The sequence below is a fragment of the Eretmochelys imbricata genome, chromosome 7 (genome assembly GCF_965152235.1).
Source record: "Eretmochelys imbricata isolate rEreImb1 chromosome 7, rEreImb1.hap1, whole genome shotgun sequence".
Lineage (NCBI taxonomy): Eukaryota > Metazoa > Chordata > Testudines > Cheloniidae > Eretmochelys > Eretmochelys imbricata.
The window spans coordinates 90042333-90060780 of NC_135578.1; the positions used below are offsets into that span (position 1 = coordinate 90042333).

The 18448-nt window shown below is 41.8% G+C and overlaps 1 protein-coding gene across 15 annotated transcripts in view; it reads right to left on the bottom strand.

Annotated features, from left to right (window-relative positions):
• SGMS1 (sphingomyelin synthase 1) overlaps nucleotides 1-18448 on the bottom strand; it is a 204175-nt gene that overhangs the window by 21503 nt on the left and 164224 nt on the right. For 10 of the 15 annotated variants that reach the window (XM_077822309.1, XM_077822308.1, XM_077822294.1 and 7 more), the window contains 2 exons: nucleotides 12577-12716; nucleotides 11376-12228 (listed from right to left, as the gene is read on the bottom strand). In XM_077822309.1, coding sequence (XP_077678435.1) covers nucleotides 11376-12016 — 641 coding nt within the window. In that variant the 5' untranslated portion in view covers nucleotides 12017-12228; nucleotides 12577-12716. The remainder of the gene's footprint in view (nucleotides 1-11375; nucleotides 12229-12576; nucleotides 12717-18448) is intronic. The other 5 variants (XM_077822310.1, XM_077822307.1, XM_077822305.1 and 2 more) reach the window with 1 other exon arrangement.

Sequence of the window (18448 nt, forward strand, 5' to 3'; positions counted from 1 at the left end):
GGGATGTGAGAGAAAGGAATTTCAATCTCCACTCCGGAGCTGGGACTTGAACCTAGGTCTCCCCGCTCCCCAAGATACGCTAAGCACCAGGCTATTGGCTATTCTGAGGGTCTCTCTCCTGTTGAAACTGTCGCACTTTATACAAAATACTTGTACATTTACTGTGATAGACAGAATGACTCCATAGCTCCAATGGTTAGGGCACTGGGCTATTCGGTGTAAGGAGGGCAGCACCACCACTGTTTTTGAGAATGGGAATCTAGCCTGAAAAGTCAAAATATGTTATGAATATATGAAAACCAAACAACCGAAAAACAAATAAAATACTCCATTGCGCACACGTTTCTCCTTGGGAAGAGGATAAGAGAACAAACACATGACAGACATTAGTTACGATGCTTAAACCACTACTGGCAAGCTCACAAATACCATGGTGATGAAATCAGTATATAAGTCTATACACAATAGAACAGAATCCTCTCATATAATGCTATTGATGCATGCATCACTAGTGGGCACAGTTTGCTCTTCAGAAACAAAAAACCCAAGCTAATTTAATTTACATTTCCTAGATTTATGAACAGAAATGTTAGTATTAAATTCAGGATGGTTCAGGGTGTGTGACTGTAATGAGCAACATTTTCAAAGACTTAATTACCGATTAATGAGTTAATGACAGCATAGAGTAAATGACTAAATATTATTAATGTTGGCCAAAAATATCCTCAAAGTTCTATATTATTATTTTCCATTTTTATATCATTATATATTATATAAAAGCTAAGAATTAAGCCTCTTGGCTAAATAACTTATTCATATGCCATAGCATTATTGTTGAGAAAATAAAAGCTAGTCAAATTAGATTATCTCAGATAAATCCTCTTGTTAAATGTATTTAGGATTAAATCTATTTATTATGGTTTACAAAAGTTAAAGGAATAACTGATTCATGGGGAAGTATGATTTTCCAGTTAGAGAAGTAGTCAGGGAGCTTGGAACCCCAACACATATTCTGGCACCAACTCACTATGTACCTTTGAACAAGACTCTGATTCAGCAAAGCATTTAAATATGCTTAACTTCCCTAAAAAGGGATGCTTTCCTGAATTGGACCCTGAACTTCAGGGCCCCACTGTGCCCATACAAAAATGGAGATAATGTTTAAACAACAAGTCAAAATGTCATTTGATATATTAACATACAACCTATGGTAACATATCAGGGACTTCCCAGTTATCTTCACTATCCAGTGGAATAATTATACCTATGAATGCTTTTTTCTTTGTCTCCATGGTTACTTTGTCATCTCAGAAGATCAGGGATTACTTCTGATAGTTTGCCTGAGAATAATCCAAATGGTCTTTTAATTACTAACAGCTATAAAGGTAAAAGGCAATGAAGGAAGTTGTATTATAAATATCCTACTTATGATGTCAAAGATTTCTGGTCTCCTTGTTAAAAGGCTAATCACTTGATTGAGCATATATGGGTTTGGAATACTTACCCAAATGCCAGGTTTTTAAACTCATAACATAGCTCTCTGAATCTTCTTCCTCTAAAATGCTCAATTAGTTATGTTTCTGTAGGGAGAAAAGTTTAGCCACAAATCTAGGAGGCAGCCAACTCAAAGAACTGTGGTTCATCAAGATGTTGCAATCAGTGTGCAACCCACACTGTAGATCCACATGAGCCTCATGCACACAAAATCAGATTTTTTTAAATCAATGTGCCTCCTTCCTTGTGCTCCTCTGTGAGGTCAAAAGGGAAGAGAGGCTATGACTCTGCTTCAGTTCCCTCACCATTCGAAAGCTGTGATAGCTAAAGACTGAAAGTGGAAATGGAATGTGGAGATGAACAACAGCTTGAAGACCCACAGTTACTATAGCAAACGTAACTACTCTCGAGTCCGTGTCTATGGATCCCACTGTTGGTGACTGGCAAGCAGTATCCCCTTAGGATACTGAGAATGAGGAGTGTCAGCTATATGCAGTATTGTAGCCATGTTGGCCCAAGGATATTACAGAGGGTGAGGTAATATCTTTTACTGGACCAACTTCTGTTGGTAGGAGAGACAAGCTTTAGAGCTACACAGAGCTCTTCCTTGAAAGTTTGTGTCTCTCTTACCAACAGAAGTTGGTTCAATAAAAAAATATTACCTCATCCACCTTGTCTCTCTAAGCTGACACTCTCTAGTGCCAGCTGGAAGAGCTGAACAGTGATTGTAGTCCTGCGCTCCTGAATTTGGCATCTGATCTAGCCATTAGGCTCAATGCATAATGCTTGATAAAGGTCAGTGGGTTACTCCACATTGGTGCCTGGCAGATCACGGAAGCAGGCAGAGGATGTTGTTTGAGCTGTGATGGAGTGGGCCTTGATGTTCAGTGGGAGAGGTATACAGTGAGATATCTTGTGTCGTCCTCATACAAAACAAAATAGTAAAATGTGAACTAAAGACCATACTTAACAATAGTTACCTGTTAGGATATAGATATTCAGGCCTGTCTGTAAAGGCCTATACTCTAAGAATTTAAGTGTATTCTTATCACTTGGCTAGTTAGAGGTATAAAAGAAAGAATCAAAATCACTGTCTGCCTGTGTAAGGTCCTTCTCTTACTGTGACAGTCTGAGGCCCTGTGCTTCAGCTAAGATCTTTGGCTAAGCAACAGAGGCAGCCATAAGCTGGGAAGCGACCGGTCACCTCCTCACATTCCAAACTAGTCACATTGAAAGAAGGTGCTATTGGGCTGTTAGGAATACACTCCTGTCCTGATAATGCCTACCACCTCCAGAGAAGGGGAAGTGCCTAGAAAATGTAAAAGGAAATTTAGTTTGATAGCATCCTGTCTGGCAAGAACTCACTTATCAATAGCTGGGATGTGAAATCCTCATTTCTTGTTCTATCACTGTAGTCCTCATTTCCCTATTGTTTGTCTGTATAATCTCTGTCTGGTTCTGTGATTGTTTCTGTCTGCTGTATAATTAATTTTGCTGGGTGTAAACTAATTAAGGTGGTGGGATATAATTGGTTAAATAATCATGTTACAATATGTTAGGATTGGTTAGTTAAATTTCAGTAAAATGATTGGTTAAGGTATAGCTAAGCAGAATTCAAGTTTTACTATATAGTCTGCAGTCAGTCAGGAAGTGTGTGGGTGTGCGTGGGGGAAATGGGAACAGGGAATGGGGGTGGGGAAATTGGAATCATGTTTGGCAAAGGGCAGGAATGGGAACAGGGACACAGGTGTAAGGCTCTGTGGTGTCAGAGCTGGGAAGGGGGACACTAAGGAAGGAAACTGGAATCATACTTGCTGGAGGTTCACCCCAATAAACATCGAATTGTTTGCACTTTTGGACTTTGGGTATTGTTGCTCTCTGTTCATGCGAGAAGGACCAGGGAAGTAAGTGGATGAAGGAATAAGCACCCTAACATCTCCTTTCCTATCTAATCAAGTAGGTCTCTCCAACCCCACCCCAAGATCAGTCTGTTGTAGAGCTGATGGCTTTACAGGAATCAGGAACCAAACTTTCAGGAAAACACCTCCATGCCACAAGATGTTTTCTCTGTGAATGGATTCAGAGTGCACCTTCCCATTCTGTGCTATAGTCTTTTATCTTTATTCATAGACAGGGCGAACCCCCATCTGTTATAATGGTTCTTTTTTTTACTTCCAAGTGGTTTTGTCTGTTTGCAATTGTCTCTGATAGTTTTCCTTTGATAGCCTTGGGATGGAGCAACTCTATAGTCAACAGAGCCTTGCATTACATCATCGGCTATCCAGGGATAGGTGACAACTCCCACCTCCTTGAATGGGCCATCCCGGAGACATATTACCCGGTGACTACTCTAAGGACACAATGCATACTTTCAACATAGGCACATTATTCATTAAAATATTACCTGAACATATATCTCACAATAATTATGAGTCTTGAGAAGTTATGTGCTTCACGTAGATACCTTACATGTTACCCCTTATGGATAAATATCCTGCAAGATGGGTGGCAAAGAACAAAAGTCCCTTTGGCAATAGGCCTCTGTGTCACATACCTCTTATTCTTATGGAACCACCTACAGTTCTGGTGTGAAGCCACTGAGGAGCATGATCTCCTTTGGAGAGGATGATATGCTTCATGACATGTGGGAGGATGATCCTCAGCAAGGCCAGTGTGGCCACGTTGGCATACTGTACAGGTACTGGTCAGGTTGGGGTAAGCCGTTCCAGTGCCACTCCTGCACCAGCTGAGGTGGCGCTCTGACTGGGGGCTTCCCAATACCCTCCTTGGGGGTCATTCTACAATACCCAAGAAGAGGAATCTCTGCTCTAAGCCGGTAAGAAGGAATATATCAGCAATGGCGAGGAGGAATACATTTCCTCCTCAAAGGGCAGCACTAAGGGTTGATATGGGCCCAGTACCTGGCACTGCTCTTTTAAAAAAACCCTAATCTTGTGCACATGCATATGCACGGTAAGATTGATACTGACACGTATTCAAAGAAAATAAATTATAGAGTGTTGTCTTCATTTATAGGACAAAGTGATTCAGAAATCAGTACTACTATGCTCACATCGCTAGATTTTCATTGAATGTTCTGTGAGAATACATGGAATTATTTTGAACCAGACTTAACTGTACTGTGCTATCAGAAGCTAATTCTGTGACAGAATACACCTCTGTATTCACACCCTACACCCTACTGTAATAACCTTTGTACAAGATTTGCCTTGTGCGGTATCATTAGAAACTTATAATTTGGTGGTCAGTACTGTCCTGATAAATTATGCGTGGCAACATTATATGTAGAATTATAAGATTTCCCTGTATGGTGTTATTAACACAATCCAACAGCCTCACCCTGGCAGAACTGAGCAAACAGGTTTGTCCTAAACAAAGGAATGTATGTGTGCCTTAATTTGCATTTAAGCACTAAACAGAGTCATCAAGCTGGAAGGGGAAATAAAGGAAGCTCAAACAGGTGGGGGAAAAGAAGCCAGCCAAGAATATCCTTCCACGCAGACTCTTTATCTGCTGGTTCTCAGCTGAAAATGTTTTTCAAAAAGGGGGGCCTGAAACTATATAAGGGAAGCACAAACACCCCAAGGCACCCCCCAACCCCGTCTCCCTGCCCATCACATTCTATGCACCTAGGACAACAAAGGAAATAGCCATTGGACTCTCAGGGAGGTTGGGGTGGGGGTGGGTTCCTGACCAGAAAGAGTTTGGTCAGTAATCTTGCTGGAAGCATGTGGTGAGAAATTTTGCTTGAATGTAATATGGTTTGTTAAGTTAGGAACTAGAAATTGTTTTATCTTTAAAAAGAACAGGAGTACTTGTGGCACCTTACAAATTTATTGACTAACAAATTTATTTGAGCATAAGCTTTCGTGGGCTACAGCCCACTTCATCGGATGCATGCAGTGGAAAATATAGTAGGAAGATTTTATATACACAGAGAACATGAAACAATGGGTGTTACTATACACACTATAACAAGAATGATCAGTTAAGGTGAGCTATTACAAGCAGGAGAGAAAAAAAAATACCTTTTGTAGTGATAATCAAGATGGGCCATTTCCAGCAGTTGACAAGAATGTGTGAGGAACAGTTGGGGGGGGGGGGAAATAAGCATGGGGAAATAGCTTTACTTTGTGTAATGACACATCCACTCCCAGTCTTTATTCAAGCCTAAGTTAATGGTGTCCAGTTTGCAAATTAATTCCAATTCAGCAGTCTCTCGTTGGAGTCTGTTTTTGCAGGGTTTTTTTTTGTAATAGTGCGACTTTTAGGTCTGTAATCAAGTGACAAGAGAGATTGAAGTGTTCTCCGACTGATTTTTGAATGTTATAATTCTTGACGTCTGATTTGTGTCCACTGATTCTTTTACGTAGAGACTGTCCGGTTTGGCAAATGTACATTGCAGAGGGGCATTGCTGGCACATGATGGCATATATCACATTGGTAGATGTGCAGGTGAACGAGCCTCTGACAGTGTGGCTGATGTGATTAGGCCCCCCAATCTGAAGCAAATGCTCACCAGCAACCACACACCAAAAACACTAACCCAGGAACCTATCCTTGCAACAAAGGCTATTGCCATCTCTGTCCACATATCTATTCAAGTGACACCATCATAGGGCCTAATCACATCAGCCACACTATCAGAGGCTCGTTCACCTGCACATCTGCTTCAGGCTGGTGTATATAAATCTCCCCACTGTATTTTGCACTGAATGCATCCGATGAAGTGAGCTGTAGCTCATGAAAGCTTATGCTCAAATAAATTTGTTAGTCTCTAAGGTGCCACAAGTACTCCTGTTCTTTTTGCGGATACAGACTAACACGGCTGCTACTCTGAAACCTGTTTTATCTTTGTTTTTCTTGTAAACATTTCTGAATGTTATGCCTCATTACTAGTACTCACTTAAAATCTCTCTCTTTGTAGTTAATAAACTTGTTTTGTTGTTTTATATAATCCAATGTGTTTAAGTTGAAGTGTCTGGGTAACTATTTAAGATAAGAAGCTAATGTATATTATAGTGCAGGGGTCGGCAACCTATGGCACGTGTTCCAAAGACGGCACGCGAGCTGATTTTTAATGGCACGCTGCTGCCTGCCGAGTCCCAGCCACCAGGCCCGCTCAGCCTGCTGCTGAACCAAGGCTGGGACCCTGGCAGGCAGCAGTGTGCCATTAAAAATCCTGCCCGCCCCGGCCCGCTCTTCTCCGCCCTCGCCTCCCTTCCCCCAGGGCAGGGTGAAGAAGCTTGGTCCTGCCGACTGCTGCTGCAGAGTAGGCAAGCTCCGCCATGCCTCTTCCCCCAGAGTGCTGGGTTCCTGCCCCTCCTCCTCTCTCTTCCTGCCCCTCTTCCTCTCTCTCCCTGCTGCCGAACAACTGATGGCCCTTGTGAGGGAGGGGGAGAAGTGGAGCCTGGTGAGTTGCTCAGAGCAGGGGGCTGGGAGCACGCCCACGACCCCAGCCCACACCCCCAGCCCTCTGCCCTGATCCCTGCACCCCCCCACACACACACCCAGCCCTCTGCCCTGACCCCTCACCCACCCCAACCTCCTGCCCTGACCCCTGCATCCCCCACAACCCCAGCCCTAACTCCAGCACCCCCACACACATCCTGCCCCCAACAGCTCTTCTCCTGACTCCTGCACCCATTGGCCATTAGACTGACTCAAGCTACTGGTAACTATAAAGACCATCTGCAGGATGTGTGTGTGTTTGTGGTGTAACTGAATGCATATGCATATGTATTTTCAATAAATGCTGCATATTACCTTTTTCCCTGAAAAAATCCCATGTGCTTCTTATAACCATAACATGTGTCCTTATTTTCCTTCATAGATGTACCTATTAATAATCATCAAATGATAGCATCTATACACCTCTCATCACCCACATTTTCAACTTTATGTCATGTCCATGCTGGGCATGGTAGCTGTTCAGCAAGAGTAGGTTTAAACTGCAAACAACTTGGCAACAGATCAAGTATAATTACCTGACACATTACCATCCCAGGCAATGACTGGGGGTGGCAAGGCACTGGTTGACTTGTGAGTCATCACAAATATGCGTGGAAAGAAAGTAACATCTAGGAAGGCAATACAAGGAAAATTCATCCTTTCATTTTCTGGAAGTGTAGAAATTTTTGATCCGTAAGGCCACAGGAGACAACCAGAAAATGGGAATTGTTCCTGGACACCAGGGAGGATGTGGGAGGTTGGAAGGTCTCAAATGTAAAGTTCTCTCTCCTCCTTAGGCTAGCTAGCTGATAGGGGCTTTGGGGCAGTTGATACTCATACTGATTTGTACCCACATTTTGTACCATAGCTCCTTCTCCCCCACCCTTTCAAAAAAAGGAAACACGAATGAGACTGGCACAATCACTTTAAGACCTATAAAAAGAAAGCAATGACAAGAGAGACTCCATGGAGCCACTCAAACGCAGAATTGAGACCTATTCTTGACAATGTCTTTTTTAAATATATAAACAACCTATAGAACAGTCCATAGCCCACTTCTCTCACTAGAAGGGCTACTCCTGATCATATTTTATTCTGTTCAACATGTAGCGTACATAAATGTATTACCCAGCATATATGCATATATGAAGCAGGTACTTGTGCACCACCTGCATGAGCACCTTGGAAATTTGGCATTAGATGAAGGGATTCATAGTACTTTGGAGAATATTTTTAAAAATAGTAGATCCTCCTGAAAAGAAGTTGAAGTCTATTCTGCTAGTTAACATCTCTAATTCATTTTCTTGAAGAAGACAGCAAAAGAGCCTTTTGGATGGTTGTACTCTTTAAAATTGCGCATTGCTTCAAGAGCTGGAAGTCTGAATATAGTTTTGATTCCAATTGAAATAATTCACTATTCATAGAAATGGCACCGACACCAAAGAGCAGAATAGCAAAACAGAGGAATGGGTGGAGAAAATGCCTCCCATGCTAGTGGCTGAGTAAAATTGTATTGCATTGAATTTTCCAAGCATCCATATTTTGTTCAGTGTAACGCTTGACGACATCTGGAAGTCGTTCTCATGCCCACCCACCCTTTAGTGTTGGAAAGACCTTTACATATGTCTGCAGAAAAGCTGGAAAATTACACAATTATTTAAACAGAATTTTTAAAAAAGAGATTTTACCATTGAAATGGTACTCTATCAGAAGTTTGATTTAAAAAATAGTATACAAATTCAAATTTGATAGTGTTTCTTTAAATTGGAGTTGCTCAGATTAATCCCTGTAAACTTTCCTGGAATTGTACTCTTAACAGGAACACCAGAAATTCCCTAGCAAATAGAGTTACTGCCCACCAAGTCCGTTTTCCTGTCTCTGCCAGTGGTCAGTACCCAGATGTTTCACAGGAAGCTTCAAGAAACTCTGCAATGGACAACTATGGAATAATCTGCCCAAAGATAAAGCTTCTTCTTCACCATGTTAGTGGTCCATGTCTGTTATTTCATATCTGTCAGAAGTTCATATCTGTTATTTTTTAACCTATCTGTCATAACTGCAGGTATTCTCATTTTATATAGAAATGTATAATGCTTTTTTGAATTTTGCAGACATCTTGGTCTCAATCATATCTTGGGGCACCGAGTTCCACATGCAAATATTCACAATGTATTTAAATATTTATTTTAATCAGTTTTAAATTGATTGCCTTTCAGTTTCATTGGATGTTTCCTTGTTCATGTATTATGAGAATAATGTACCCCTCCATTCACTATTAAATATTCATATCGTGTCTACTTGCTCATCTCCTCTTAACTGAACAGTCCTAATTTTCAACTTGCCTCACATGTAAGGCTTCTGGTGTATGCCAACACTCTGATAAAAAACCTATAGCCTCAGAGCCTGGGTCATTTGATATGGGCTCGTGGGGCTCAGGCTTTGGGATTTTTACTGCAGTGTAGACATTTGGGCCCGGACGTTTGGGCCCTCAGCTCTCGGACTTCCTCCTATGAGACACACAAAGGGAGCTTGGAGAGAGGGAGAGCTGAGCAGCTGGCTGTGGAAGAGAGAGTTTCAGTCACTGGCCCATTTCCCTCAGCCCCATATTTCTAAGCTTGCCTGAAGGAAGAAACAAAAATGGCCAACAGAAAATTACTGCTGAGAAAATAAGCCAGGCACCAGACTCTAGAAGAAAAGATGAAGGGGTAGAGGGAACATGTGGACTGTAGAGGTGGGAAAGGCAGAGAGTACTGATGGACTGTAGGGAATAAGGGGATTAATTATGGGGGCTCAGATATCGTGGAGTTGGGCAGAGTACGAAACCTTTTCAGAACAGAATGTAGATGGATAAAGGAGAATTGCTTCACTGTATGAAAAGAAAAGGAGTACTTGTGGAACCTTAGAGACTAACCAATTTATTTGAGCATAAGCTTTCGTGAGCTACAGCTACAGCTCATCCGATGAAGTGAGCTGTAGCTCACGAAAGCTCATGCTCAAATAAATTGGTTAGTCTCTAAGGTGCCACAAGTACTCCTTTTCTTTTTGTGAATACAGACTAACACGGCTGTTACTCTGACACCTGTATGAAAAGAGGAAAGTGAAGAAATATGCGGGCAGCAGGATGGATGAGAATATTAACTGATGGTAGGATGCATGGAATGCCGGGGATATAACTGATACAGTGATAGGGCAATTTTTGGATTTTTTTTTTGAAAGGGAAATTGTGGAAACCCACTTTGATTTATTAAGCAAATTATATGAAAGTTTCATGCAATTTTCACCCTCAGGCTTTTCTGCCAAGCCCACGTAGACAATTCTGACATACTCTGTAGTCAAGCGCCATGAAGGTTTATGTAGCATTCTATTCCTTTCAATGACACGCTGGAACACGTCACTTTGCTAGTGGCCATACTCTGTGAGCACCCACTGATGTCATTAGTGTTCAATTCTGTCCAATGCTGATTATCTAGACTGCTTTTTGGATGTTTAATAGTTGATTTCTGGAACTCAAATATGCTTATTCTTGCTCTTTGAAAAGTGACAAGCTATGAAAATCCTGATACTGGTAAAAGTCAACGCTTTGAATGCTTCATTGACAGAGCTTAACAGGAGATAAATTTGATGTTAATCAGTTACCAAACTGGTTTATCTACTGGTAGTCTAAGGTGGACGTTATCTGCCCCATCTCATGGAAGACAAATCCCATATATCTTAAAATGGCTAGCTAAAATGCAGAAATCCCAGAACTATTCATGTGGTTTTATTCACATGATATAGTTTGTACCTTTTGTGTGTTTTTCACTATATTTGTTTGTTTATCTTCTTTTGCACTTTTAAAAAAGAGTGATATAATCTTTTTAGCATAGGTCTTCACTATGGCATTAAGTCTGGTTATCTACACTTGAGCTGGCCTAACTCAAGTGAGTGGGCACACTGACAAACTGAACATTTGAGGTATGCAGAGTGATTCTGAGAGCAGCTAAGGAGTTGTGCTATTGAGCTGCGTTAATTCGAGCTGCGACCTAGTTTGAGTTAAAAGCACCACCACAGTCAAAATTTAATGGTTTTTGTGTGTGGCCAGGACTTGAATTTGGGGCAACACCTGAGTTCACTCTGAAGTAAAGACAAGCCCACATATTTATACTAACCACAGTATTTAGGATTAGCTCCATTCTGTACTTTATGAACAAAAAAAATGTACGCTCCAAAGAAATCTATATAGACTATGTGATAAATATTTAGATTTTTCTGAGTCTGCCAAGAGTACATTGACTTTAAAAAAGTCATCACCCCAAGAAAATGAAACACTTAAAAAGACTACAAAGATTTCAGTTTTATACCTTAAATACCTGCTTCTCCCAAAAGTGATTAGTATATCAAACACCACCATTGCAAAAAATTGTACTTACTTGTATTTTAAGAGCAGCCACTGAATTAACCAGAGTCCTACAAGGATCATGCCGTTAATTTCACAAATAGAAAAGGCCCATTGTACACGGTTAAAACGGTCAAAAAATGCATCTGGTAGGGGACGCTGCACCTCCTTGGGAGGCACTCGTTCATGAACGACTGAGATTGTCACTGTGGTAAAGATGAAACAAAAAAGTGCATAAAGAAAAGCCAGTAAAGTCTTCCCCCACTCCATAGGATACTGGGAACGCTCTGGCTCTGGCATGGGGATCTTTATCATCTCCTTCCTATATCCATTTGGCATCCCATTCAATTTGATTTTAGTGCTGAAATCATTTTCACTTGTGGTGACATCTGTACTGATGCTGAGGTGCCCATTGGCATGCCCATTTTTGTGCGCCTCAATTTGGTGCTCCATTTTTAAAGTTTCTATCATGTACAACAACCTCTGCCCACTGTCAGAAGACACACGTGACAAAGGTGGCTTCTTAAAATCCTCCTTAGTTAGATTGATCAAATCCTGCCCAGTGTAAAATTCCAATGGTTCACAGTATTCTGGCACAGCATTCTCCATCAGCCAATTTGCCACCTCTTTGGGTGACCAGAATGCCACTTCTTTCATTTTGTCAGGCAAATGCATGCAGTCTTAAGTTTACTTTAAGCCAGGCAGCAGTTGCTATTGTTCCAATACAACAAAAAGCCTCTTTTTGGCTTGTTCATCCTGTCAGATGTGCAGCAAAAACCAGTTTGGCAAGTTGACAAGTACAAGTTTCTAAATACTTTGTACAAATACCAATATACTGTGGTCAGTCCAGGAAATGGTTCATCTTTTTTGCATTTATACTCTTCTTTCTAGTGAGAAAAAAAAATAAAAGTTAAGACAGTGTTAACCAGTAAGTTTGCGTTTTATGTTCATAAGAAAAAAATAGCCCAAAGAAGCAATATCTAGATAGGAGCATGAAGAAAGAAGTACCTTTTAAAATTCAGACAAATGCATATGACTTTTCTTTTTAAGTTTGTTTCTGAATACTCAAGATAGTTACTAGTTTGATCTTCTGTATCATTTTAACAGTTAATATAAAGTTGTCTGGGGCAGGGAACCTCTTTTTGTTCCATGTTTCTACAGCACCTGGCACAATGGGGTCCTGGTCCAGAACCAGGCCTCCTCGAGCTAGGTAATACAAATAGTAAAATCATTACCTGTTCATCCATCAACTGTGTGATCTTACTGATGTAGCTCCTGTCCTCTTATACCCCTTCCATACTACTGTATGTTATGCTCATTCTTTGGAGTCTGATCCAAATCATGCTCATCTCAAGATGCTTTCACAAGATTTTAGCTGTAAGTATAGGTAGTCGACTGATGATGTGAGATTTCAACCATGTTAAAGATTAAAAATCACAAGTTTTTGGTCCGACTGAAATCTGAACTGGAAAAATAGACCCTTCCAGTTTTAGATTCAACATGAAATCTAAGCAGATGGAGTGGTTTTAGATCCATGATGTAAATATTAACTGTCCAAACTTTGCAATAGTTCTGATATAAAGTTATGGTTTATTATAATCTGTAATTTTAACAGTCCATACTGACTTAATTTTAAATAATCAACAAAATAAAATGTACAGTACAAAGCAAAATGCAAGCTATAAGTCATAGAAATGTAGGGCTGCAAGGGTTCTCAAGAGGTTATCAAGTCCATTCCCTCCAAAGCTGAAGCAGAACCAAGTACACTTACACCATCCCTGACAAGCGTTTGTCCAACCTGTTCTTAAAAACTTCCAGCGACAGGGACTCTACAAACCTCCCTTGGCATCCTATTCCAGTACTTAACTATCCTTACAATTAGAAAATTATTCCTAATATCTCACCTGAATTTCTCTTGCTGCGAACTTAGCCGATTGCTTTGTGTCCTACCCTCAGTGAACAAGGAAAACAATTGACAACCATCCTGTTTATAACAACTGTTTACATATTTAAAATCTGTTACGTCGCCCCATAGCCTTTTCTTCTCTAGACTAAGTATAACCAGTTCTTTCAACCTCTCCTCATAGGTCAGGTTTTCTAAATCTCCTATTTTTGTTGCTCTCCTCTAGTCTCTCTCTCCAATTTGTCCACATCTTTCGTAAAGTGTGGTGCCCAAAACTAAACAAAATACTCCAGCTGAGATGCCACAGCCCAGTGCCAAGGTGAGTAGAGTAGAACAATTAACTCCCATGTCTTACACACCTGTCTTACACACATCTGACACACCTGTTAGTATATCCCAGAATATTTACCATTTTTTTGCAATTGCATCATATCTCTGGCTCATATTCAGTTTGTGATCCACTATAACCCCCAGACCCTGGCCAGTTGTTACTCATTTTGTAGTTGCACATTTGATTTTTCCTTCCTAAATGAGTACTTTGCACTTGTCTTTACTGAATTTGTAAGCTTGTATGATTCAACTCAGAATCAATACTATGCTTCACATCTCAGCTCTTATAAATGTTTACAGTGAAAACAAGAATACATTTATTATCAAAGATTTAAGATTAAAGGGACTGTAAGTAAAAATACTGGAAACAAATGGTTATATATGAATCAAAATCATAATACACTTTCTAGAGACTAAACTTAACTAACAGGTTAACCTCCTGTCCAAAGAAGCTCACCTCTGCAGAGTTTTCAACCAAGTCTGCCTACGGTCCTGTTTTCATCAGTGTAAATGTGATGTCAGTTTACTTCCTAAGTACAGGATAAAGGGGTGTCTGTTTGCCCCTTAGATAGAACCCCAAAGTTCATTGTCTTTACTCTTAGACAGGATAACCCCCTGTAGTTTGTTTTCTCCTGTGTGCTATTTCCTGTTGATTTCACGTCTCTTGGTTAGCATTTGACTCTGTATGTAAAAGGGCATCCACTGTGTTAGTATGTAAGCTAATCATTGTAAGCTAATAGAGAGACAGGTGAATTAACATCTCTTGTCTAACAAGAAACATGTTTTTTTTACCTCTGCTGGTGACAGACATCTTGATTCAGACTGTAAGAATATATTTTCAGTATACATGCAAAAGTATCTGTACATATATTTCATGATGATATTAATAGCCAGTGTGACTCCGGCTTTTATTTGAGACCTCACATGATATTGTTTGGTGAACCAGAATGTATATACCAGAACCAGGAGATACCTGTCCCCTTCTATATTCCCTTGACAGGTGGCATTAAGAGGTTCTTGGATCACAGAAGACGCTATTGCAACCAGACGTAACCACTCTTAAAAACAAAGGAGTATGTACAGGCTAAAACCATGTGATAGATCAGCGTAACGGCAATTTTAGGGAAGTGGGTTTTGCCAAACATCCTGCTAGAATATATGCTAGAAAGCAAACTTCTCCAAAGAGTAGGAGAAGAGTTGCATAATCTATTACAACCTGCTGAGTAAACAGTATGCTTTTAAAAGTTATCTAAAGATATACTAGATTAATAGTTTATGGAAAAATAAATATTTACATAATTTTCACGGGGCCTCTTTTCTCAATGCCAACATTAAATCCACAAATACTCCATGCTGCTTGTAAAGTAGATAGGACTGGGTGATTCTGAGTTGCTGCAAAAACTGCATCTGAAATTCATGGCATTCTGCCTGGGTATTGCTGCTCATATTTTATGAGAACTCTCAAACCTCTTGTCCAAATGCAGAACAAGAAAGCACTCCATGGTACCATCGCCCCATATGTATGGTCTATGTTTGCCACATAGCAAGGCCCAGTTTGGTAATTTCAGCTTCTTGATACCTACAGTAGCAGACTAAACAGTCTTCCATTGCATGATATAAAAGCTTCACAAAGGGTAACGGAAGAAACATGGGAAAAGCAGGCAGGTAGGGATAGATTTTGAAAGCTCTGGGGGGCAGGGAATGGGACCTGCACATTCAGGAAACCATTTGAGTTAATTGATTAATCTGACGCAGAGAAAAATAATCCACATTCACTATTTTTCTACAGATATGAACATTAACTAGATAAAGCCAGATGGACAGTTACTTGTTCCTTTAAGGGGAATCAGGGCCCAGTGTGCATTCTGAAGGTCCACCTGAGAGTAACTGACTGTGTCAGGTGGCTCCCTAAAGGTTAATTGGGGAAGAAAAGGGGATAGGGGAAATGTGGGAAACAGAAACAAGCCCATTGAACCCTCACCCTGATACGTCCTACCTCCCTACACCTGGACCTTCCGCCAAGCCCCCCTCTACCTCCGCCCCCACTAAGCCCAACCCGCTGCTCCAGGACCCTCACCCCATCAAGCCCTACTCCCCCAGCACCCAGATCCCCTCCACTGAGCCCCCCATATCCAGACCCCCCTGCCAAGTTCAATCTCCCCACACCTCCCTGCTGAGCCCCAACCACCGTCACCTGGATCTCCTGCAGAGTCCCATTGCCCCTGCACCTGGAATCCCTCAATAAGCCCCTGTGCATCCAGATCTCCCAATAAGCAACCCGCATCCAGATTGCCCCACACAGAAACCTCTCACCCCTCCCACATCTGGATCCCCTACACACTTGAATCCTGCTGGGATAAGCCTGCCCACCCACACCTGGTATGCCTGGCGCAGAGGGACAGGGCCCTAGGGTGTTTCTGGGGCAGGCCCAGCCCTTGCGCTGTGTCAGGGGCAGATGCAGCCTCACTGCCGAGTCCCTGTACTAGGGGAGGTGGGGGTTTCAGAGTAATCTCCCACCTCAATGCAGCCAGTGGCCTGTGGTCCCCACCGCCACGCTGGAGCCACATTTATTTATTGACAAATAAAATTTGCAGAATTTTAAAATATTGTGCACATACTTTTTGGCACAGAATATTTAATTTTTTGGCACAGAATTCTCTCAGGAGTATATACTGCATTAGTAATGCTCTGAGTTATTCTATCCCCATTAGAGTTAACGTTACACCTTTGAGAATTAGGTTGTCTGGAAAAGTAAGTTTATTAAATCAAGTTCTCATACTTTTGGGACTTACACAGCTTGCATCTTCCACTCTCTGGAAACAGGCTTAATCTCCCAGGCTTTGCTCTTAGTGTCAAACACACTTTCAATCTGCCATACCTTATTCTTAAAAGGAACAACTCCCATTAAGCAAGTGCAAATAATAAATGCAGCTGTAAAGCCAATATTAACACAAAATCTACATCACTTTAAATGCACATCACTTCTACGGGCCACTTTCCTCATATCCCACTGAGGAATACACTAAGAAACTGCATCATCTACTCAGGACACTCCCTACACTAAGACAGGAACAAATCAACATACCCTTAGAGCCCCGACCGGGGCTATTCGATCTACTACCCAAGATCCACAAACCCGGAAATCCTAGACACCCCATCATCTTGGGCATTGGCACTCTGAATGAAGGACTGTACGCATATGTGGACTCTCTGCTCAGACCCTACGCCACCAGCACTCCCAACTGTCTCCGTAACATCACTGATTTCCTGAGAAAACTACAAAGCATTGGTGATCTTCCAGAAAACACCATCCTAGCCACCATGGATGTAGAGGCTCTCTACACAAACATCCCACACACAGATGGAATACAAGCTGTCAGGAACAGTATCCCTGATGATGCCACAGCACTGGTTGCTGAGCTCTGTGACTTTATCCTCATGCACAATTATTTCAAATTTTCTGACAATATACACCTCCAGACCAGTGGCACCGCTATGGGCACCCACATGGCCCCACAATATGCCAACATTTTTATGGCTGACCTGGAACAACACTTCCTCAGCTCTCATCCACTCACGCCCCTTCTCTACCTATGCTACACTTATGACATCATCATCACCTGGACCCTCGGAAGGAAACCCTGAAAGAATTCCACCACGATTTCAACAGCTTCCACCCCACCATTAACTTCAGCCTGGACCAATCTACACGGGAGGTCCATTTCCCAGACACCACGGTGCAAATAAGTGACGGTCACATTACCACCACCCTATACCAAAAACCCACCGACCACTACGCCTACCTTCATGCCTCCAGCTGCCAGCCCAGACACACCACACAGCCAAGCGCGGAGGTACAACCGCATTTGCTCCAACCCCTCAGACAGAGACCAACACCTACAAGGTCTTCACCAAGCATTCTCAAAACTACGATACCTGCATGAGGAAATAAGGAAACAGAACAACAGAGCCAGACGTGTACCCACAAGCCTCCTGCTGTGAGACAAGCCCAAGAAAGAAACCAACAGAATTCCACTGGCCATCACATACACTCCTCATCTAAAACCTCTCCAACGCATCATCAGTGATCTACAACCCATCCTGGACAACGATCCCGCACTTTCACAGGCCAGTCCTCGCCCACAGACAACCCGCCAACCTGAAGCATAGTCTCCCCAGCAACGACACACCACATCATAGTAACTCTAACTCAGGAACCAATCCATGCAACAAACCTCGATGCCAACTCTGCCCACATATCTACACCAGCGACACCATCACAGGACCTAACCAGATCAGCCACACCACCACCGGTTCATTCACCTGCACGTCCACCAATGTAATATAAGCCATCATATGCCAGCAATGCCCTTCTGCTATGTACATCGGCCAAAATGGACAGTCCCTATGTAAAAGGATAAATGGACACAAATCAGATATTAGAAATGGCAATATACAAAAACCTGTAGAAGAACACTTCAGTCTCCCTGGACACACAATAGCAGATTTAAAGGTAGCCATCCTGCAACAAAAAAACTTCAGGATCGGACTTCAAAGAGAAACTGCTGAGCTTCAGTTCATTTGCAAATTTGACACCATCAGCTCAGGATTAAACAAAGACTGTGAATGGCTAGGCAACTACAAAAGCAGTTTCTCCTCCCTTGGTATTCACACCTCAACTGCTAGAAGAGGGCCTCATCCTCCCTGATTGAACTAACCTCGTTATCCCTAGCCCGATTCTTGCTTGCATATTTACACCTGCCTATGGAAATTTCCACTACATGCATCTGACGAAGTGGGTATTCACCCACGAAAGCTTATGCTCCAATGCATCTGTCAGTCTATAAGGTGCCACAGGACTCTTTGCTGCTTTT